This window comes from Dendrobates tinctorius, unplaced genomic scaffold, assembly GCF_039654945.1.
Source record: "Dendrobates tinctorius isolate UK_male_01 unplaced genomic scaffold, ASM3965494v1 ptg000060l, whole genome shotgun sequence".
NCBI classification, from domain to species: domain Eukaryota; kingdom Metazoa; phylum Chordata; class Amphibia; order Anura; family Dendrobatidae; genus Dendrobates; species Dendrobates tinctorius.
Genome location: NW_027361728.1, coordinates 41,476,664 through 41,500,805, shown reverse-complemented (window position 1 = coordinate 41,500,805; position 24,142 = coordinate 41,476,664). Strand labels below are relative to the sequence as shown.

Genomic DNA, 24,142 nt, shown 5'->3' with positions numbered 1-24,142 from the left:
AGCCCCAGCAGGAAGCTGACGACGAGAAATGGAGCCGGACATTCTCGCACGATCAGCGATGGACAGCGGGGGAGCTGGTCGGAGACAAGTATCACACATAGGGATATCACTAGCAATATCGCTATAACGTCACAAAATCGGTGACGTTATAGCGATATCGCTAGCGATATCGCTATGTGTAAAACCCCCTTAAGGCCTGCAGAAAGCAAAAGTTCCCCAGTTTACATATACACTAACATTTATGAATTGGATCTATAAGGATACACGAGTCCCTCATTATTGTGATCAGTGCAAGTCCCAGTAATTTGATCACCACAGTTCTAACACTTATCACAAGGATAGGTGATAAAAGTTTCAGTCAGGAATACTTCTTTGAAGAGTACCAATTACTTTCTTAAAAAATTAGTTAAGTGCCTTATAAAAATCCTCAAAGTCCCATGATGTGGTCTCTTTCTTTCTGTTTTCATCTGTTTCATATTATTGTAGAGATATTCACATTTGTTGCCTTTGTATCGCAATACGTTCCAATGGTCTCTTCAGAGAGGAAGAGGACTACAATGCTAGAGCCACCTATAGGAAGTAGCAATGCGAAAAGTCAGTGTAACAAGCCTTGTCTCATGACTTCAGATAAAAGCCAAAACCAGAATCTCAATTTGCAGACACTGTTTCGGGGCACTGCTCCTCGTCAGTGCAAAGTGTGAGATCTGGTTTGGCTGTGTGAGAGGCATCTGACGGGGGGGGGGGTTAACATTTCTTCTTGCGGAAAGTGACATGTCAAGCATCAAGTCTCCTCATTTTGACATGCTTAAAATGTCACTCTCACACAGCCAAACCAGATCTCACACTTTGCACTGACAAGGGGCAGTACCCCGAAACACAGTGTCTGCAAATTGCGATTCTGGCTTTGGCTTTTATCCTAAATCACGTGACAAGGCTCGTTAAAGTGTCGACATTAACCTTTAGGATTGCCACTACCTATAGGTGGGCACTAGAGTTCTAGTCCTTTGCCACTCTGAAGAGACAATTTGCATATTTACCAGAGGAGCATAGTAGCTTAAAAGTCTCCTCATCTTAGCATGCTTAACACATGACCCTCCGCAAGGAGAAATGTTACCCCTTGGATCCCGATCACAATATGTGAAATTTCTGCTTTAAGTCCAACTAATAGTTTCTTCAGAGTCTCATTTTGGGACAAGTGTCTTAAATCCTTGCTCTCAGATTCTGTCAATCACAGCTCAGTAACTGATTTAGCAGTCAAACAGTTTAAGATGGTATAAAAAAGAAAAAGCCATGTGACACCAGACTCGGATGCTTATTCAAACACGTTCCTCCTTATTTAGGGTATGGGGAGTGTATCTGAATTCAGGCGGTGCTTTGTGGAGATCAAAACAATTGCACACATATAAAAGAGAAAAGCAGCAATCATCATTTTCTTGCTTAAAAGTCCTTTATTCTAAGAAATGATACAAGCTGTATGCAGTGTACCTCCTGCATACCAAACGAATGTCTCATTCCTTGGAATAAAGGACTTGTAACCAAGTGCAACTTTTCTCTTTTCTATATGTACAACTAACAGTTTTAGATGATGCCGAACTGTGATTTGCACAATCAGAGAGGTGAAAGTATTCGCCCCAATTGAAGACTGAAGAAATGCCCAGTTGGTCTGCAAGCAGAAATTTCACATAGTACTCTCCAAAAGCAACAAATGTGAATATCTCTGCAATGGAGCAGCGCAGCACAAGAAAGAAAAGAGCAGGAAGATTTTTACAAGCTATTAGACTAAATATTTTTCAGCAGGACCTCTTTGAATCATAAAAAGATAGACTCATAACAAAATGAATTATTATTGTGCCATTTATTCCATGGTGCTTTACATATATTCTCAATGTTCATTTAAAAACTATTATGATACACAGTATTCTTGAGAAAGACTTATATTAATGTTATCACTGGGGGAAATCTCAGGATCATGTTTGCAGCCCTGCTTGCTACTTATAAAACATTTATTGTGATGATTTATCAAAAAGACAAGTACAACTTTATTTAGGAGCTCTGCAATGTTGACAAAAGAGGAAAGTTCAGCAGAAAGGTCATTTACTAACTAACAATGATTCATTGCCTTCTTGATATTTAAGATTAGCGCATAAGAGATATGACTTTTCCATTAAGATATCACCTAAAATTAACTTCGGACAAAGGAAATATGAATAAAACACTGGAATAATTAAAAGACCAGTCGTAATATTTTTGAGCAAGAAAAATTGTGGATTTTTTTAATCCCTTTGCTTATTTTAAGCTTATTTCAAACATTTTTGGAGTTTTGGTACTTATTAGAAAACTTATTTCTGTGAGAACATAGGTGACAGGAAAAGTCAATGTCATGGAGCTTTTCTTCTTGCTGGGTAAGGGAATACATTTATACTGAACGACATCCTCTGTTGTTGAAAGTGCAATTGATTTAAAAAAAAAAAAAAAAAATTGAGACTGCTCACAAAACAAAGTTTCTTTTTTATGACATCAGAAATCATCTCACATCTGACATTTTTCAGTGATTTTATGGAATCTTGTAATATATTAATAAATCTCCCTTGTGTATTAGTCTAAATAGTAGAAAAGATACACACAACTTTACAGTTCAAATACTTGGTAAATTCCTTACTCAATAGAGATTATCCAAGACTTGGTAATCTTTTTTATCGCATGGGTGGGATTCGGAACTTATTTCTGCCCGAGGATGACCTCTGCTGGCTCATATGGCGACTCTCCTGCTTCCTTTGACCTCATGTCAACAGAAAAATTCTCTCTCTCCCGGTCTGCTCTGTCGAAGGAGCGTCACTGCAGACTTCATGCTGATTGAGAGCCTGCTCCTTGCACTTGAGTTAATTGATAGCTCGCTACCCAATGCCTAACATTAGCAGTGACACCCCTTGACAGAGCAGACCTGAAGAGAAAGAACTGCTCTGTTCCATCACTGGAAGCAGGAGAATCACCGGCAGGAGTGGTTCGTGACCACTCTAGTTGGCAGAGATTGTCACTTAGCAGAACAGGCAGGTAGTTTGCAACTACCGGCCGGTACAATCTTAGCCCCATAGGAAAAAAATAAGTGAAGGCCTGGATAACCCGTTTAAACCTTTTTTCTTTTTTTTTTTTTTAAATACACGTCATTTAGAAAGCACAACTACTTACCCAGGTTCTTTGATCAGGCAGTGGGAACTGTTGAAATGATAAAGAAGATCATTAAGTTCCTAGTCTAAAATGGTTCAGAAATTCATATATTCTTAGCATAAATTGGCATTATAGCATCAGCCAAAGGACAAAAATATTAGTATTGTGTTTGTAAATCAATTAACAGAATGACCTCTATTGAGATTGACAATGCAGCAAGTAAAAAGATAACTGCATGAAAATAGGCAGATAATGAAAGCATCTTATTACATCTTCATTCAAAATTGTACAAAATTTTATGAGGTATAGGTTTATTTTGTATCGTGTTGCACCATTTTGTGCAGTTTTAAACAAAAGTCAGGAGTGGATGCAAAACTAAGTAAAATTAAAAAAAGGGATGACTGATACAAATCTCTTTGTGTGTTCACATCTTTCTGGCATCAAAATAGCATTACAATGTCCTTGTATTTCAACAAACTTTGAAATAGTTTAGGCAAATGGAAGAAACTTTGTAATATATTTTATCTGGGAAATATGCTTCTTTCTTTGGGTCTTGAACAACCATCCACTTAGTAAAAAAAACAAGTCAAATCAGTTTTGATAAAATTAATTAGGACTGGCAACTTACAGAAGTATCAGGTGCTATGTCCTATTAAACTACGTAGAGGGGAGGATGGAGGAGGATTGAGGAGCAGTCAGCACAGTGAGAGGCCATACAGACACAGCCAGATTGTGCTGTAGCTGCACTTCAGTGCGGAATTCACAGCTACACAGCTTAATAAATGTTTTTCATACATGTGCTGTTGCTTCTATGTGTTACAGAGATAGAAGAGCAGGAATCCATCTCTGTGTGTGATGTCTATAGGGGACACCATAGTAGATAGTTTCCATCCAAAAGCTCAGAGAGAATTTAAAGCTAGAGAAAGAGCCAGCAGTAGGGTAGACTGCTAACAAAATGCCGTCATAATATCCAGAAATCTAGTTATTCCTAATGAACACACAATATGGCTTAATCTGCAATGTCATCTGACGTGACAGGAATGCTGTAAAGCTGCTGGTGGGAACACAGACAAATTTTTCAGTTATTGGATTCTTCAGCATCCTGATATTTAGTAGCCATTATCTGCAGTAAAGCCAGAAATCAAGTAGCCTTAAAAGCTGTACCAAGTGATTGACACTTAATAGCTGATTTAGCATTTGCCTATACATGGAACGTTTCCACGTCCCAAAGGATCTTAGATACACTGACTTGACCAACACATAAAGCATAAGCTGCCATTTGTAATCTGAAGATATTTTGGGCTGTGAAACTATTTCCCAGAACATACATAACAAATCATGTGCCAAGTTAAATAAATCCATTTCTGAAGCCTAACAAAATTACTAATGTGTAAATATATTGGAATGGCAAATATGACAAATCCAAAAGGCAAATTCCATGTATGAACTGCTGATCAAGTGTAAACTAAGCAAATAGTGAAGCAGTTGGTAATTCTATATATCTCTATATTAGCAGGTCTCATCTTTTTGAAGGACTGCATTCTTGGACTTCAACCAAATACACTTTTAAAACTGTCCTTGCAAGAGCGCTGCAATATCACACTATTAGGTTAATACATTTTCTGCTGGCATATTAAGCTGAAGTTGATGCATTTACTCCCTTGTGGAGAAAAGCCTCTTTGTTTGCAAGAATGAGTGCACCTGTTTGCAGATGTCAATACATTACACTAATGAGAGAGAAGCCATAACTCACGTTCTCGGTTATTCATGGCCTCCTCAGTTGTGTCTCTTGAATCCATAAAGGTAACATTTGCTGATGAACCCCATGCTGATTCAGGCAACTCAGGTTTCAAAACAATCTCATCTATTTCACACTTTGTATTGACTACACCAGTCCATTATACAGTCATAGAGCAATCAACTGTTTAATCGTAACCCATTTTAAAAGAAAGCCAATACCCTAAAAACAGCGATCATCATCATCTTGGGTCATACTGCAATGTCCATTCATTGTTTGATATTAGAATTTCAAGGTATTGTCCAGGCGTTTTTCAGAAGTCTGTAGTCACTCTATGTGCCTGAAAACTTGAGAATTCTCACATCGCGGTGAGCAATCTCCAGTGCCGGCAGTGAGACCGAACAATCAGGTGACCACAAGTATGCAATATGCATACTCCTGGCCATATTCCGACTAGACGTGCTCGGCCTTGATGAATTCACTCCATACATGTCTAGTCGGAATGTGGCTGGAAGTATGCAAATCACATACTTGCATGAGAGCTCAGTGTTATCACCTGAATCGGAGTATTCTCACAGCACGGAATTTGAGGAATTAAAAGTCTGCAGTCACTTAAAAGAATAAGTCTGGGCAACCTCTTTAATGCTCAAGTAGTGATGGGTGAGTAGCATCGTTGCTTGAGTGATCTCCGAGTATTTTGGCGTGCTCGGAGATCTAGTTTATGTCATCTCAGCTGCATGATTTGCAGCTGCTAGACAAGATGAATACATGGTGGAATTCCCTTGCAAACAGGCTTTCTTCACATGTATTCAGCCTGTCTAGCAGTCGCAAATCATACAGCTTAGACTATGAAAACAAAATCTCCGAGCACTACAAAATACTCGGAGGACACCCAAGCATGCTCGAGGAAAACCAATCGAGTATACTCGCTCATCACTATGCTCAAGCTTAAGAGCATACTACAAGGCTCCCTGATAAAACACCCTCCTCATTCCTGGTTTAGGTTGCACGAGCTCAGTATAAAAAGTGCATGTAGGTGGACAGGGATATAGGCATTATGGAAGAACAGCTGCATTTTAATATGATTCACATTAGATCTGTCTACAGGCAATTAACTAAATGAAAATTGATTAAAAAGAATCCCCAAAACCTCACACTCAATCACTTTTCATGCATATGACTAATGAATATTTAGTGGTATGAAAAGTCATTGTTGTTGATCTGATGATCATAGGAATCAGGATCATCATTGCTGTAAACAAGGAGGAAATTCCTTCCAGCCAGATTAGGAGCATCATTGATTGGTGAAAAATGGGGAAGAAAAATTTATCTGCAACAATTCGAATTTGCTATGAATTGCCCCAAAATTTTGATTCACCGGAATACAGCAAAACGGCAACCAGCTATTCATTATTTTGCTGGATTTCAATGAGGGCCAGGAAGGAGTAAAATAGAACAGAAGGGGGGAGTAAAAAGTAGTTTGATTTATTTAATACCCATTCTCACTTGTCCATGGCGATCAGAACTGGAAGAACCATAGAGCCTACATTGATGGCCTGGAAGCAGTTTCAGTGAGGAGTCAGACAAGTACGGTATATTGTTGGTGTCTTCAGTTTTGTTTTTTTTAACCCCTTCCCTCCCCTCCATTTACTATGCTTTGGGTCAGGAGACATCTCAGAGTACAAAACATCTTTTCACGGCATTATAAGAAAAGATGTTCCAAAATTCTGTTAGAATGGCCAGTTTGATTTCCGTTTAAGACTAGAAAAACAATGTTTCAGCTATAAATAACTTTAAATTTGGTTACAGAATATGCCAAGTTAATAGCGTCATGCTCTGCATCAGGAGTAAAATCTAGACTTAATGTAACAATCTAACTAAAGAGAACACGTCCGATTGTAAGATTTCTGGACAATTTCAAATTTCACTTCTGCACCTACCTGTGGATGAAATAAGAATCCAGGGGAAGGTCTTAAATATTTTTCTTTGAGAACCTCAAGTGGATCCATTAGTTTTCTCTTTTCTACCCTGCAATTGTCGATATTCAGGTTATCATCAGTCATTCTGACAAATATAGAACAAATGTCTGATCAGGAAACAAAAAATCATTTTTTTGCACAACATTTCAATATTGCACGATTTTGACTTTACATACTGTACAATTGTCTACTCAAAAAGAAATTGATGGCGAAACTCTCAAACTTTAGTACATGAGTGGAACAAAGTAATAGCGAAGGCGATCAATGACAGAGGATATTGCCAGTAGTATTTTCACTTTCACCATATAGCCAATAATTGAGCAGCAATGTACTGGTAAACTTAAAGGGAACTTGCCACCAGGATTTTGTACCCCAAACTAATATCACCTATGTTAAGTCGCTGTAATACTGAATAAATACATACTTTTATTTTAGCTATCCATATTTCTGTTTCAGAGAAATCTCTTGTCCAATTTTTATACTAATGAGCTGCATGTGCAGACGGATTGGTCCTGCACTTCCAGTTCTCTGGCCTCGCTCCCTCTTACTCACGTTGACACCGGCCTCCTACCAGTGACTGACAGATCACTCTTCTCTCTGACCTGTTCCTACACCCAAGATCTCACACAAGCGCCGCCATTCCCAGGGTGGTGCATGCACAGTAAGATCTGTTATGAATGGGTCACCAAGGAGGATGGCAGGAACAGGCTAAGCCACAAGAAAACCAGAGAGGTTGGTAACTAAGCGGATTGCAGACCCCTTATCCTATCAACACAACTAGCAGTAGCCGTGGAGTGTTCCTACGATGCCTCGACACAGCCGGAGTACTAACTAAGCCTAAAGCCAGAAAGGAGAAATCTAAACTGCCCCGGAGCAGATCCCCAAAGAAATAGACAGCCCCCAAACATATTGTCGGTGAGACAGGATGAGACACAAACACAGGCAGAGAACAGACTGAGCAAACAGTGGGGCCCAAGCTGTCTAGACAGGACAGAAAAGATACTGTCTGCAATCACGCACAAAACCCTAAAAAAATCCAAAACATCTGATATACAAAAAACCTGAGGCCACACGACCTCACCCCCGCTAGATCAGCACTCTGGTATGAACTGGAAGCAAAGCAAAAGATACTAACATAACAGAGGACTGAACAAACTGACACAAGCTGTAACATATGAGCGGGGCCCAGCACTGCCCCCAGCAGGGAGTACGCTGAACCCTAGCAACAAAGCAGAAAACAAAAAAAAAAGGCACAACCAAATTAGATGCAAAGGATTAGCAAAAGAAACACTTAACTGAACCATGCAGATCAGGCAGGAGACAAAAGAACTCCAAATGTACCAGAAGGAAATCAGCAGCAAGCACTAAGGGAAGCCTGCTCAATTATATGCTCCCAGCCAGTAATCCTAGATTCCCAATTATCATCATCATCATCAGGTGGCAAATTTTCATCAACCTGGCCAGCTCCACTACTCCCAGTAACCACCAGAGGGAGCTCCGGCTCAGAAGTCCAAGCAAGGGAATTCACAAAGATCCTGAGAACGTAACGAGGTGTTCCCCAACTCCAGTCCTCAAGAGCCACCAGCGGTTCATGTTTTCAGTATTTCCTTAGTATGGTCCAGGTGATAATTGCAGTACCTGCCACATCACATGGCAATACTAATGAAATCCTGAAAACTTGACCTGTTGGTGGCACATGAGAACTGTGTAGGAATTTCTGTGAAATAGAAACACAGATTGCTAAAATTACGGTTTAGATTTATTCAGCATTACAGCAATTTGACATAGATAATATTAGTAGAAAAAAAAAATAAAACCTGTAGTTTCCTTTTCCAAAACTTCCCAAAAGAATATAGAACATTTCTATAACCACAGTATATGTCGTAAATATGGGTCACATTCCTGGAACCCACATCTTTCAAGAAATGATCCCAGTTAGACACCTTCGCCAGTGAAAATGTATAAGCTCGCTCTACTGGTTTGTAATGAAGTTCTTAAAAATTGCTTGTTTGCCAATTCTTAATACTCCCTTACAAATTTAAACATATATCCATATAGGAATACTATATGTGCTTGCCATTTAGCTTTGTAGATTATTCAAATTACAACTCAAACTTCTCACAAAAAAAAATCCAAAACACACTAAAAGATGACACAGTCTTCTAAAATTATACATTTTTAAATAGTGTGAAAATGAGTGATACCTGTAGATAGGATCCATAAAGAAAGGTGCAGGTCTGGCGTGCTGCAGACAATGATCAGATGGTTTTGTTTTTTCCGCATCACCATCTTTTTTGTCTCCAAATATATGGTTCTTTTTGGGCTGCTCAGTCTGTTTTATTGGGACAGCTCGACTTCTGCTTCCCATACTCAAGTCCAAAGGTTGATCAGGACCAGAAGATGCTGAACCCAATGGCTTTAAGGGCATATTTGATACAAACTTTTCTTCTTTACGCTTTATGGTAAGATCGAAAGGGGACTCCACATTCCCCTTTGGAATTTTCTTTACTTCTTTTGGAGACTCTGGTTCAACTTTTGGAAGAGCAGGTCTTACATCTCTGTCAGGAAATGGGTACATTGATTGAGAAAATGCTGGAAAAAAAGGAAGGGGAAACATAGATGGGTATGGTAAAGTTCCACCCTTTTTGTCTGGAAGACCTACAAGTCCTGTTGAGCCAAAGTATTTTTCAGCAATGGAGGCAATTGCCTTTATGGAATCATTAACAGCTCCTGAAACAGCAGTCTGTTCCTCTAAACATGGTGAAAACACAGAATGATTGTTAAATTCTTGCTTACTACTCAATGCAGCAAGGTTTTGCAATGGGCTAACTTTCTCTTTATATAGTTTACCATTTTCTTTCATTTTGTCTTTATCACTTTCAATGTCACTTTCAAGGTCAGAGCCAGAAGTGGTCTCCAAGTCACTACCACTTGGTGTGCTGACATCATCAAGGTCACTGCTCTCCGACTGGTCACTCATTTTGTCATGAGGCCTTTGGTCAGAAATATTTTCATCTATAAAATCCAAGATTTTGCTTTCACCCACAGAGGAGTGCTTATTCAGTGCTTTCAAAAGGTCTTGCGTTGCTGGTAAAATCTGTGGTCGATTCAAATGAGGACTCTTATTTGTTTGTTCAATACTTGGTAGCCCTTTCAAAGGAGAACTGGCAGGCATTAATGGAGGTCTATATAGGCTTGAGGGAAAAAGACCAGGAAAACTAAAAGAGAATCCAGGAGCTGTAGGGAAAGTAAGACCAGCAGCATGCCGGCCAGCACCAAAGTAGTCTGCAAGCCCAGTGCCTGCATGATTCATGTTGATTGTTGAAGCTTTGTCTAAGGAGGGAGTCCCAGGGAGTGAAATTCCTTGACCAAATAATCCACTAGCAGCAAAGTGATTCTTCCCCTCACAAAATCTTCTGTGCTTATTAAGTGAAGATGTAGTGCTGAACATTTGTCCACAGTCTTTGCATTTGATCTGAGTCCTACAATCTGCATGCATGCGCTTATGTCGACAGAGGTTTGAAAACTGAGTGTAAGACTTATGGCAGACTTCACCTGGGCAGAAAAAGAAAGATCTCGAATGTTACTTGCCTTTTAGCATAAATTACAGGTTCAAAATTAGAATTATAACAATCACTACATCATCTTTCATAAAACTTGACTTTAAAGATTCAATGCTATAAATGTATACCATCTACATACATGAAGCAAATATATGTTCTTTCGGTAATGCACTGGATACCGCGCCTACATAAAATTGTATACATTACATATACACATACCTACTTATATTGCATTCAGGTGTAGCAAACCGATTTCAGATAGAGAATTTTCCACAACAGATCTGTTGTCTGAATATACATTAAGGGCCCATTTATACAAGCTAATCCAGGTTGACATTGTTGTAACTTCTAACTTCCCCAATTTCATTCTTCTACATGTAATATAAATTTTGAGTGTAAAAAAAAATTAGATGATATTTGAGGATAATTGCAGAAATAGTTATTTAGGGAAGACCGATTGTCATCTTCAGATAAAATTGCTGGGAGTCACTAGCACAAAGTTTTTTTTTTGTACCTGCAAAAGGATGCATTATACATCATGATGTTCACATCATTCTCACATCAAAGACACACAAGTATAAACAGTGAGCATTCAGAGCCATGTGCAACAAGCAGGGCCAGAGACAGGCTGCCCAAACTGACAATAGCTCTATTTTAAGCAAGAGAAGGAAACCAAATTGAATGTATCTCATCCTGCATTGCTGGTTCCCATGAACTGTAATCACGTCCCTAACTTCCACTCACACCAGCACTAGCCTTCCAGCACTTGGAAAACCCTTGTCCTTGACAATCCAGAACACTTGCTGTCATCTTCCAAATATTTACCCTGGCATCACCGCTCATAAATAAACAAGGTATCACAATAAGTACTAAAAGTTACAGTAATAATCCAGCTGGAAATATTTTATCATTATAGTGTTAAGTTGCACTCAAAAGATAATGCAAAAATTATTTTATATACAGTACATATATCCCGACTCCAAGACTTCTCTCGTGCTGCTCCTATCCTCTGGAATGCTCTACCCCCAAGAAATCAGGACTATCCACAATTTGCATAGTTTTAAGCGCTCCCTCAAAACACACTTGTTCAGAGCGGCCTATCACTTTCACTAATCAAAGTCATTCTATGTGTAAGTGTGCGTGTGTAGCCCATTCACTATCGCCATCCATCCTTCACTCCCTCAAGATGGCTGGACCTTCATTGTAAATACACACCTGTACTTTGTATCTCCCTCATCTCATTGTAGATTGTAAGCTCTCACGAGCAGGGTCGTCTTATTTTGCTTTAATTATTGTTTTGTTAATGTTGTCACTTATGACTTGTGTTTTGAAACTGTTAAACTGTAAAGCGCTGTGGAATATGTTGGCGCTATATAAATAAATATTATTATTTATTATACTTTGCATACACACACTACTGCAAGGTAAGAACGCTTTCAAAAGTATAAGCTTTAATAGTTTATTTTTATCAAGTAACAAAAGGCAAAAGTGAATGAACAAAAGGAGAAATCAAAATCTGCTATGACCACTCTTAGGCTATGTGCACACGATGCATTTTTGATGAATTTTCGTGGATTTTTTTTAAGCACGTAAATGCTTCAAAACGCAATGGAATACTAAAGCAAGGTAATTCAATGACAGTCCTGAAGTGTTGTGCACACGATCAGTAAATTTCTGTCCGTATTTGGAGCATTTTATTTTCTGCAACATGTCAATTCTTTTTGCGTTTCTGCAGCATTTTTGACTCTGACTTCAGTTGAGTCAGTCAACTCTGCAGCAAAACGCAGGTGTAAAAAGGTTTGCGGATTTGCTGCAAAAACGCTGCAGAATTCTCAAAGGAAATGATGTCAGAAGGAAGAGTGTGTGGGCGGAGAGAGTGGGCGCGCGTCTGTCTGTGGGTGTGTACACCCATGCGACATACAGCCCATAGTGATTATACTTAGGCATCGTCTAATGAGACTACTACTCCTATCCAGCTATGTCTGCTGTCACATATAACAGACAGCATGAGACAATAATGGGAGAATAGTCTCATCATCCAGTGCCTGTGTTCAATTAAAATGAAAAAAAAAAAAAAAAGTACATACTCACCTAATACCTAATCCCCAATGCCCATGTCTCCTGCAAGCAATCAAAAATAAAGCAACATATTCTCCCTGTCTGCCGTAGTCCATATAATACAGAGTGCCCCAGGGCGATCTCATGTGTAGAACAGTCATATCAGGAGATGTGACAGCTCTACCTGGTCTCTGGCGATACACTGACAGGAGGTGATCGCTCCCACAGTGTGTCACTGCGTTGCCGTGAGTTCAACGGAGTTCATCAGCTGATCAGCTCCGGTGCTGTAAGTGAGCACCAGAGCTGATGAACTCGAGTGAATTCTCACGGCAGCGCAGTGATACAGTACAGGAGCGATTACCTCGTCAGTGTATTGCCGGAGGCAGGGTAGAGCAGTCACATCTCCCAATGTTCTACACATGAGATCGCCATGGGACACTTGATATTAAATGGACTACATCAGACAGGATAGTATTATATGTTGGTTTATTATTTTATTTTTGTTGCAGGAGATGAGGGAGTCGGAGATTAGCCTTTCAATAAAGAAATCTGTGTCATTTCAAATAAAGGACTTTATTCTGGCTGTGTCTCCATTTACCATGTAACTACAGGATTAGTAATGGAGAGGTGTCTTATAGACAATACAAAGGTGACATCAACCCCACTTGCCAACGCTACAGGGCAAGTGGGAAGAGCGAGACTAGGTGACAGAATTGGTGAATCTTTAAGAGGCGCCATTTCTGGGACAGCTGAGAGCTGTTTTTAGCTTGGGGTGGTGCCAATATCCACAGCCCCTTCCCAGGCTATTAATATCAACCCGCAGCTGTCTGCCTAGACTTTGCTGGTTCAATTTCATAAGGGGACCCATGTCAATTTTTTCTTGGGTTACCCAGTAAACTAGCCAGTAAAGGCTAAGCAAACAGCTGTGAGCTAATATTAATAGCCTGGGAACCTTTATGGCTAGTGGTTCCTTCCCAGATTATCAGCCCTCAGCTTTCCTCTGTAGGTTATGAAAACTATGCGGGAGCCCATGCAATTTTTTTTTTTTTTTCAAAAACAAACAGATACTGCATGTCACACAGATTTCTGACAGTTGCTGTTTTGTTACAGCATATGTAGGTTAATTAATTGTGTTAATGCTCCTACATAGGCTGGTGAGTGTGTGCTCATGTGTCTTTATTTAACTCTATGTACATTATAAGTTTGAAAATGATATGCAATGATATTATCGTCCTCAATGGAGAATGAAAAAGAAGACGTTGAACAAGGATATGATATCACAATTTTTTTTTTTTAATATATCTTTATTTAGCTCTATGGATTTACAAAACCGCATAAAAACGTGTGTATCTTCCCACTGCGGTTTTCTCCCAAGAGATGCAGAAACCTTGCAGAAATTTCTGCAAGCAACTATGCAATGTGCACACATAGCCTTAGCCTTCATTACAATTTCAAGGCATAATTTTTCTACGTACACTTGAATGCAGTTTTTGAAGGCTCTCAGCAGGGAGGATGACCCTGACATCATGGAGAACTAATCACAGACCTTCTGTGAATGTAGGCTTGAGTAAATGTTTGTTTCTTCATGTAGTCCCAGACAGATTCTATGATATTAGTATCACAGTTCTGTTTGCTCCATATCATCACTTTCAGGACTTCTTGCTGTTCTTTACACTAAAGACAGTTCTTAATTACATCGGCTGTAGGTTTGGGTTGTTGTTCTTCTTCTCATGCAGAATGCATCAGATGGCTCCTGGATAGTAGTATTGCATGATGGATATGCATGTGCCTGTATTTCTCAGGATTAAGGGCATCAAGGAATGGGTAATTTTGAGGACCGCAAACACAGTGGTCAGTAAAGGCAAGAGATGAAAAACACAAATTACTTAATTCCCTTGAAACTGGAAGATGTCCAGCAGCGCTATTAGATCAGGACTTTACTCAATGAGTGGGACCCAGCCTTACCCATCTACTGTTTGGAGAAGTCTGGTCAGAAGTGTTCTTTATGGAACAACTGCATCCAAAAACCAATCCTTTGACAAGTAAATGACACGCCCCAGAGGCCATGGGATACTCGGCACCGGGCCGTTAACTTCAATGGGAAATGTCACAGTGGCAGGGGTACAATTGAATGGGGAATAAAGTTTATGTAGTGATTCGTGACGCCAGTTGGAGAGTTCCACTGTAGTATATCCGGCACTGCAGATGATCCCTGGGGGAGTAGATGGTGATGGCAGTGCAGATATTAAACCCTCTCCAACCAGGGCTAACCCCTAGAGACTGTGATGGAAGTAAAAGGCACGGAGTAATCAGGCAGGAGACAAGGAAAGTCACTTTATCATTTAATGTAGTTCAGGTGCAGTTCAAAGGAGATAATACAACTCTCACCAGGTTACAGTCTGCTCTGAAGAATGGGAGTTATCCTTCAATCTGCTTGTGACTCAGTCTAAGCTTCCTGCTATTCGGATCCCTTCTGGTACCAAGGCTTCCCAAAGTCTAAAACTTCCAGTATAGCCTCTACTCACTGTGTATTTCTCCTCTGGCAACTTGCAGCTTGGATCCTTTTGTGAAACAGCTCAAGTTCCCTCTTGCACAATCCTTCACTGATCCTAACTCGCTGCAGGTTTCCTTGGGAAAACACGATGCTGTTGGTTGTATAAATCCACACAGTCTCTCAGCTTACCACCTGGCTCTGAAAGCATGGATGGTCTAGGGGCTGACACCCTGATGCTTCTTAGCTCTTACTCCTGGGTCAAGTAAATGTCTAATGGCTCCCAAGAGCGCTGTTCTTCTCCTTCACACTGAAAACAACAAGTCTGCTCCTCCCCTCCCAGTTAGGGTGTGTGTCTGCAAAGCTCTAAGCTTCAGACAAGTGAGGGAGTGAGGTCAATTGTGTGTGTGTTGTGGTCTCTAGCAAAACACATACAAAACAGTACATATTTAACCCCTTTTGTGGTGGTAAAGACGCAGGGTGCCACATAAACAAGGCTAAATGACTCAAAATGTACAAAAACATAGGAATAGGGGTGGTTAAAAATGGCAGGAAGCAGCAGGAGTTGTGGACTTATGAGTCAAAATGTGAAATCTTTGGCTGTAACAGAAGGCAATTTATTTGCTGAAGGACTGGAGAGTGCAGGCAACAGTGAAGCATGGTGGAGGTTCAGGGCAAGTTTGAGGCTGCGTTTCAGCAAATCGAGTTGATAAGTTGGTCAAGATTAATGTCATCCTCAGAAATACAAGCAGATTTTCATTCATCATGTGATCAGCTCCAAATTTATACTGCAGCAGGACAACGACCCCAAACATGAAGCCAATGTCATTAAGACTTATCTTCGGAGTTAAAAAAAAAAAAAATAAAACCAAGAAGTCCTTGAAGTGATGATATGGGCCCTCAAAGGCTATTATCTCAAGGTTATTGAGTCTGTCTGAGATCATATGAAGAGACAGAAGGATTTGCACATGCCTACTTCCCAGAAGATTGGTGGCTGGTTATACAAGATGCTTGGAAAAACTGCTCTGCTGCATTCCTCAATAAAAGTCTGTAGAAGTACCTTGTATACATAGAAGAATTGATGCTTTGATGCCGTTTTGAACACAAAAAAGGTGTTCACATAAAATAATGCTTCGAATTAAATTTCTTTTTTGTTCATCACTTTTCCTTTTGTTAATTGATACAAACCAAAATTTATTGTTATTGAAAGCATTCCTACTTTATGCAAAAGTTTTAGAAAAAAAAAAAAATGCTGTAGACACTACAGATACAATAAAACACACTTGCAATAGGGATCTGCAATTAGACAATCGCAAAATATAATTCACTGGAATCCATGAAGTCTATCATAACGTCTTGTAAGAAACCACCTAATTACAAGATATCAGCTAATGTTGGCATAATTTTCACAGAAAAAGAATAACTGAATGCACCATAGTCAACAGTTTCGAATTTATTATTGTCACATAAAATCTGTTACTCGATGGACAGAGATTTATTGGGACCACCTTCATTTGCAAATGATCACTTCTTTAGAGGTCTATTTTGTAACATTGACTAATGGCACAATACTAGAAAAAGCCTTAATGGTCACTTGCTAATGATAGAACAGTAAAAATGCTATTATTTTAATTAACCAGATTAAATCTATGGACAGCGCAGGGACAGGCGATGCATTATTTTACCCTGTGCTGAATGGCCTCACACATTGAACAAGGGAGTCTCTGCATTAATGTGGCCCTTGAGCAGGTTTGGGAAAACAGAACGTCTCTAAGCTGTAATACCCTGTACTTGATATCTGACTTTAAGTAAACCAGATGGGCTAATGGTTTCCATACAGTACCCTTCAAAAACAAAAGACTCTGTTCTTCTACCGGAGCACCTACAATTCCAATGTTCACAAACATCTATCCGGCCACCTTTCATCACTTTCCAAAATAACCCGTGCGCCAATGAGAATTATCCTATCAACATCTAGCGAGCTCAATTTGTAATTTCTGGGAAGACTGGTACGAGATAGCAGTCAGAATTGCATATATTTTCTGCTTATTAAACACATTAAGCAGCGGCCTGAATACGCAGGACCAATTATAGCATGTGGTTTCTATTTTGGAGGACCTGAACAGTTTGCAAAGGCAGTGAGTAATTACCTTTGTGTTGGTGAGCTTTCCCTCAAGTTTGAGCAGAATAGTGTAATAAGAGACAGTTGCCATAAACAGACGGGTGTGCTGTACACGGTGTGTGGCCTGAATCTGGACATGCACAGCAATTTTACATGCAAAATAGCTTTGGTCCAAAATGTGTAATTATGGAAGTGGTGCTCAAAATCGTGTGTCATTCATCCAGTAATGTAGTAACTTGAAAATATGCCCAGAAGGCACTCTATAGACCGCGAACATGCACAGCTGCCACCCTTCCTTAACAGATTATCCAAATCGTATGGGCATTCCTGAACAGTACTTTGTAATATATGTGTAAAGAAAAAAAAGTTATATATAGTATATATACACACACACATACATATATACACACACAATACTAGGTAATTATAGAGTGGCAAGTTTAGCTTTATCTTATAAGAGATTTCATGCCCAAATCCACATCCTGTTCATGTGAATGGGTTTCTGCAACCCCCAATCACATGCAGAAAAAAAAAAAAAAAAAATTCTGATCTAGTAATTGGTGATGCAATTAAAAAAAAAAAAAAAAAAAAAACGAACACAATCCGTAATGGAAAAAGGTAGCTGTAAAATCTACAGCAGTTCAAATCGCCAGCATATCTATACCAGAGGTATAAGGTCAGTTTGGAAAATACTAGAGATTACTATATATATTATATACACACACACACACACTGTAAAATTTCAATAAAAGTTGAACATATAATAATATAAAAAAAAAAAAAAAAAAAAAAAGTACGGTACCCGTAATTTTTGAAAAAAATGCTGACAAAAAACAGACGTTTTCACCATTTTAGATACATGATCTGTGCACCAAACATATCTAGAATGAATTTGTCCCTTTGATTTTTAGCTAATTAGATATCATCAAATGTTGACATGATCCCTTGTTGGTAGGAGTTCCCATCTCTCAGATCTTCCACAATGAAAACTTTTGACATGAGAGATCAGTACTGCAATGGCTGCTGCACTAAGCACAAATGCCTCCAGTACAATAACTGACTAAACTTTAGTTGAGCCTTAAAAGCTGTTCCTACAGAATGCTCCTTTCAATATTCCCATCATTCATGTCTACGTAAGGGCAAGGACCGGACCAGGCAAACCTTTTCCGTTGCGGATCCGGAACCGTAGGGCCATCACCCAAGTTGCACAGGGGAAGGTTAAAAACTCCGGACTGACCTTTGCACTCAGTGTTACAGGGCGTGGTTATACAAAAGAAGCTGCAGAGAGCAGGATGCCGGGCACTCTTGGCAGGAACATGCAGGAGGACATAGTCAGGGCTCCTTCGTGCAACAGGACAGTGAAGGCCCAAGCTATTAGGAGCCTCAGACTCTCACCCAGAGACTGCCGGCAGAGACCAGTTAAGTGTATGCTGACAACGGAGACCGTGAGTGACAAAAGTTCTCTGTCAGAACATAGACGCGCGCGTGCTGCAACCGGAAAGCCGGGTGACCCCGCTGTGAACTGTAACCTGATACTCGGCAGATGCAAGTGGGTGTAAGGCCGAGGTCACACTGGCGAGGAATACGGGAGAGTGAGAGGCGCAAAAAGCCCGCAATAGACACGGACAAATGATTCGCTATGAGGCAGCTCCCATCAGCCGTATATTTCTCCTCAGTATCCTACTCTCCGTGCCACTCGCAGCATGCTGCGATTGTCAGCGTACTACGCCCGTAGTACGCCAATGCAAGTCTATGGGTGCGCAAAAAAATACGGATTACACACGGACCACACGTGACTTGCGAGAAATACGCACCAGGTGTCTTTTAGAAACCCTGTCATAGGGCTCCATTATATGTCCATTTTGCAAGCCTGCGAGAAAATCTCGCCATACGGATGCCATACGGATTGCATACGGATGCTTACATGCGCAAAATACGCGACCACACCTTGATTACGGATGACATATGGAGCACTATTTAGGGGTCTGTCATCCGTATTACGCATGTAAAATACTGACCGTATTTTGCGCTGGTTAGTGTGACTCCAGCCTTAACAGTATATTCTGGCAGTGTTAGAGACTGATTGTGCTTCAGTTTCGTCTCCTGGACCCAGGACCCCCGTCAGGAGAACGAGGATTTGTCAGCGCCGCCAGGACCCGGAGCGCCATCTTCCTCAGGATGGCACCAGACCCCTTGTGTGCCATTGCCTTGGTGCCACTGCTTGAATCCAGGATTTCAGAATCGGACGTCATCTTAAGTGTTACATTACTGAACTTCCCCTTTAAATTGGCTGCACCTGTTCTATTGCATGATAATAATTCCTTCCCAAACCAGTTTTATCCCCTTTCCTCCCTGTGTGAAATATTCACTGTTAAAATAAATCCAACGTTAACCCTTGCTCTGTCTCCGGTCCGTTACTGCATCCCGCTACTTGCTCATGTCTAATTTGTAGACTTTTTTTTTTTTTTTTTTTTTTTTTTAAAAAAAAAAAAAAAAAAAAAAAAAAAAAAAAAAAAAACACAAACACAAAAAAACCCCCCAAACATTGGAAGATAGGAAACTGAGAAAAGAAAAGCGATGTTACTCACATACAAAGGGCTTGACACTGCTGTGAATGTGCTTGTGCTGCTTAAGACCTGATGAGGTTGCAAATGTTTTGCCACACTCCGAACAAGCATGGGCTCGAGCTCCTACATGCTGGGAGCGAATGTGCCTTTGGAGGTTGCTAGGATCCGTGAAAACCTGCTAGGAAATGAGGACATATTAGTTGATACATGTATACGCTAAACAGGATCTGTCATGAGATTTCACTATACAAACAGCAATACAATATTTAATAGATCTCAGAGGCCTGATGAGGCTGGTGCACTTACTGAAAAAAAAAAATCAATGAATGAATGGCTACAGGAACCTTTGTGAAAGCTTCCAATGTTTTAATAAGGTAGACTCAACATACACATTTAAAAGGGAACTTGTTATGTCTGATGATGTCACTAATCTTCAGATATAGGATCACTCTGCAGGACAATAGCATTAGGTGCCTCACTGACCGTATACTGAGTGATGGCTGAAGCTGTGCCAACCCGCCTCTATGACTGAAAGCCAGCAGCTCCAGGGAGAAAGGAAGTTAATTTTATCCCGAATGCGGCAATTTCAATTCAGCGACCAGGTACCTTCATGGCGCTATTAACATGCAGATTAATGCTATATCTGCATTATGGGACATGACATGTTCCCTTTACATTTGAGCATTATACAGTCATTTTGCGATGGATATCCAAAGTAAGTACACCAGCTTCATTGGGTTTAACATCTATTCGTTAATATACGTGGCTTGAATTCTGAAATTGGGTGACGATTTTGCTTCACAGGATATGGTTATTTGCACTTGGATTTGACGAATATTGATAAGCTCATTGCATCAGGATATAAACAGGAAAATACTATTTAAAGAAGGATAGTACATTTTCCATAAAATTAACTGTTTGTAGTTTGTGTGTGTTTTTTTTTTAATAAATATTAGCCTAGGTCGCACAGTATTCATTTAGTCCCAATACGGAGACTGTGCTCTACAGAACTTAAAAATACAGTTGCAGTACTAAAGGAAGGCATATCATGGCCTGTGGACACTACTGCTCTCCTGAACATCCTAACCATAGAACAGCTTCACATGAAAGCACAGTGCAGGGCTGTCTCTTAGCCAGGACTCTAAAAAAAAAAAACTCTAAACTAAAAACGCTTTTCTGTCTGAAGGTTTTGACTTAAAGAATAGACTGTCCAGTTTAATAAATGTCTTATGTAGATGGCACCACAGGACAAGCCTGGAAAGTTCAAGTTCATACTCTTGTGGCTCTCATCACACAAGCAAATTCGTCAGAATGAGAAAAGCACTCTACACCTATATACACTTGGAAGGATAAAAAAAAGGTCTCCAAAAAAGGTTGTTCACTGGTACTTGTAGTCCATGGCATTATAAGAGTCCTATAGGCTCCGATGCAAAATTTGGGTCTGTATTTATATTTCAAAGGAGCAGCAAGAATAAAATAAGAGCAAAAGTTGGACAATTTTGGCATGGTGTCAGGTCCTTGTTAACAAAAATATTGTTAAAATAATCAAAAAAAATGTTGAATATCGAGATACAGCTATGAGAAGAGAGAAGCCTTAGAGCAAAAAATTAAAAACAGAAGTCCTCATGGCCATAGGCAAGCTTTCCTTTGCCCAGGACAAGGTTCAGTTCACTTAACCCTGGTGTCTCAATACTCTAACCAAAGGAAAGTAACTTCTTCATGGCCCTATGACACCCAATACCCTTGGCATATGCCCCAGTTGCTCCCCCAAGCTAGTTCTCTGGCAACAACTATCATTATCCCTGCACCATTTCAGGGACCTTTAGATTTATGAATTGAAGATTGATTACAAAAAAAAAAAAGCAACGCTGAGACGAAGACTGCACTTGCTGTCGAAACGCACTGCCTCTTTTCTCTGGTCTTTTTCCTATTCATTGTCTTGCCATGTGAGGATCAGGTCGGAGTGCCGTGCACCTAAACAAGTATATTGGGGAGCTGATCTACGTACTTTATTACTGGATAAACTTTTTGATGTATCCCTTACTTCCGAACACACCAATAGATAAAGGAATCTGACATACCAATGATGAATAAGGAAGAGCGCTCAACCTCAGCTGTGGTTGCCTCAGTGTTAGGACAGATCCTTTAAGTGTGATAACCGCCTGAATACAATGCTTTAAAAAAAATAAAGCATCTCATGATTTGCCTACTTGGCTGAAATTATGGTGAATTTGCAATGAATAAACACAAATTCACATTACCTTGGAGCAGTTCTCACACTCGTAGTGCTTTCCAGTATCGTGTGACATCTGATGGCGGATTAAGTTGGACTTCCAGTTAAAGGCTTTCGGGCACTGATCACATTTATATTCTCTCTCCTCTGTGTGAGACTGTAAGTGCTTATCCAGGCTGAAGAAGAAATGCAGACACATAAATATACAAATCTATCGCATTGTAAGCATGCTGGAAAAGTATTACATCATGGACACGAGATAAGAAAAGCATGCAGAATGTTTTTATAGGTGGAAGAGTTACAGACTTTATATTAAGGTTGTAATTTAAATTACTACTGGTCAGCTGCAATTCATCTACCAGATTTCATAACCCACTGGATGAAATATAAATATGGTATATCCTATTCTTTGGCATTTATACGCTAAAACATCAGATATAATTTAGCCAATCTGAATGAAAACAAGCGATGGTAATAAACAGGACAAAGAAAATCTATTTTGTTGACCAGAAAATGAATTGACAGTATAAGAAAAGTGGATGAAATTTCATCAAATCTATTTGTCAAGGTATGTTAAAAAAATGTGGGTGATATCCATCTTTAAATAGATGGGAGATGATCTGAAAGGGAATCTGCAAGCAGGATGTTACCCCCCCCAATCAAAATATAAGTGCATGTAGCAAGAGCTGCACGTAGCTCTTTCAAAGACGAGTCCAGCAACACCTTTACATGGCCAGTCCAATCTTCCATTCCCGAGAAATCTGCGTTTGAAATTCTATCCAAATGAGGCTGAAGATCAGAAGCTCACTCCAGCTCTAATCCCCGCTCAGCACTCTCGTCTTGCTTGAATGACGGCCTCTATGTTGTGTGACTTCAGGTAAAGGAGCCATCACTAAAGCCGGCAGAGACATCACTAGGTGGGAAGGAATAGACCTGGGTGGCAGAGACTTCGGATCTTCAGCCTCATTTCCAAATCAATTTGAATGCTGATTTCTCAGGAACATAAGTACAGACTGTCTAAGTAAGGGTACTGCTAGACTTGTCTTTGAAAGTTACATGCACATATGATTCCCTTTACACGGGGGTCGGTCATTACAAAATGACTGTTTAAACCAAGCACATGTGTTGACTGTACCCTTAGCATGGCCAAACAGTTCAGTACACCTTCCATCTTCCTTGTTTTCCATTGATCTCAGCCCTTCTCTGGTTGCTGTAAAGCCAGATCTCTTAATCAAGGAAGAGGAGGGTGGAGATCCTTGCACCTAATGCCTATGCTTGGTTTGGACTGTCATTTTGTGCTGATAAGACTTTTTAATCTGCAGCATGTCAATTTATACTATGACGTTTTCCGGCACATTTGATATATTCTAAGGCATGGGTTGAAATTAGTACAAGTTTGTACTATGAACAATGAATTTGCACCATCTATTTTCGGTCACAAATTTAAGTCACATGTGGATGTATCCTAGGTATACATTCCTGCGGGAAAAATTCAGTGTATTTTTTACTGCAGATTTGAATGGGGAAAATCTGCTGAATATTTCTTATAGGAGCATTGTGTATGAGAATTTGTAGAGTTAATTTACCAGTGAGTGACCCCAATATGATGATTTATATGGTGCATATAACAGAAGATTTCACCCTCTGCTCTGCAAAGAGAAAAATGTGTGGCAAAACAGCGCCTGTATCCACAACACAATCCAAAGAAGAAGAAGTATATAGAGCTGCGGATTTTGCTGCAGTTTCATTGATGCAGAAATTCACCCTGGAAATGTCCGGTGGGAGTGTACCCGGACTGACGAAGAACATTGCTGACCTTTGTATGTCTGGAAACGCCTGATCACATTCTTTACACTCATGGGAGTGTTGCATCTCAATGAGATCACTGTCATCATCGAGACTGGGCTTGAAATGGTTCTCAACCATTGAAAACGCTGAGTGGGGTGTCCCACAGGGAAACTTCTGGTGGTCGCTCAGTTCGGCATGGGACTCAAACAGCTGATCGCACTCTTCACAGCGATACTGACACTCCTCTGTTCAATAAAGCACAAAAATAGCGTAAGTGCACGCAAAAAAAGGGAGGACACAACAGCAAGTCTAACCATATAAAACAAACCAGAATGACCGAAAGGGAAAGAGAAAATCGAGTCTACTGCATTGAGAATTTATTCTTTGACTTAACAAAACTGCTTTCAGCCTCTGGGTCACACCATGTGGGCATCAGAC

At 40.0% G+C, this 24,142-nt stretch overlaps 1 protein-coding gene across 8 annotated transcripts in view; it reads right to left on the bottom strand.

The window, feature by feature from the left end:
- The window catches only part of MECOM (MDS1 and EVI1 complex locus), a 59,733-nt gene that overhangs the window by 21,391 nt on the left and 14,200 nt on the right, over positions 1-24,142 (bottom strand). For 5 of the 8 annotated variants that reach the window (XM_073578920.1, XM_073578917.1, XM_073578918.1 and 2 more), the window contains 6 exons: positions 23,733-23,949; positions 21,945-22,092; positions 19,705-19,861; positions 9,087-10,437; positions 6,844-6,967; positions 3,187-3,213 (listed from right to left, as the gene is read on the bottom strand). In XM_073578920.1, the coding sequence (XP_073435021.1) occupies positions 3,187-3,213; positions 6,844-6,967; positions 9,087-10,437; positions 19,705-19,861; positions 21,945-22,092; positions 23,733-23,949 (2,024 nt within the window). The remainder of the gene's footprint in view (positions 1-3,186; positions 3,214-6,843; positions 6,968-9,086; positions 10,438-19,704; positions 19,862-21,944; positions 22,093-23,732; positions 23,950-24,142) is intronic. The other 3 variants (XM_073578914.1, XM_073578913.1, XM_073578916.1) reach the window with 3 other exon arrangements.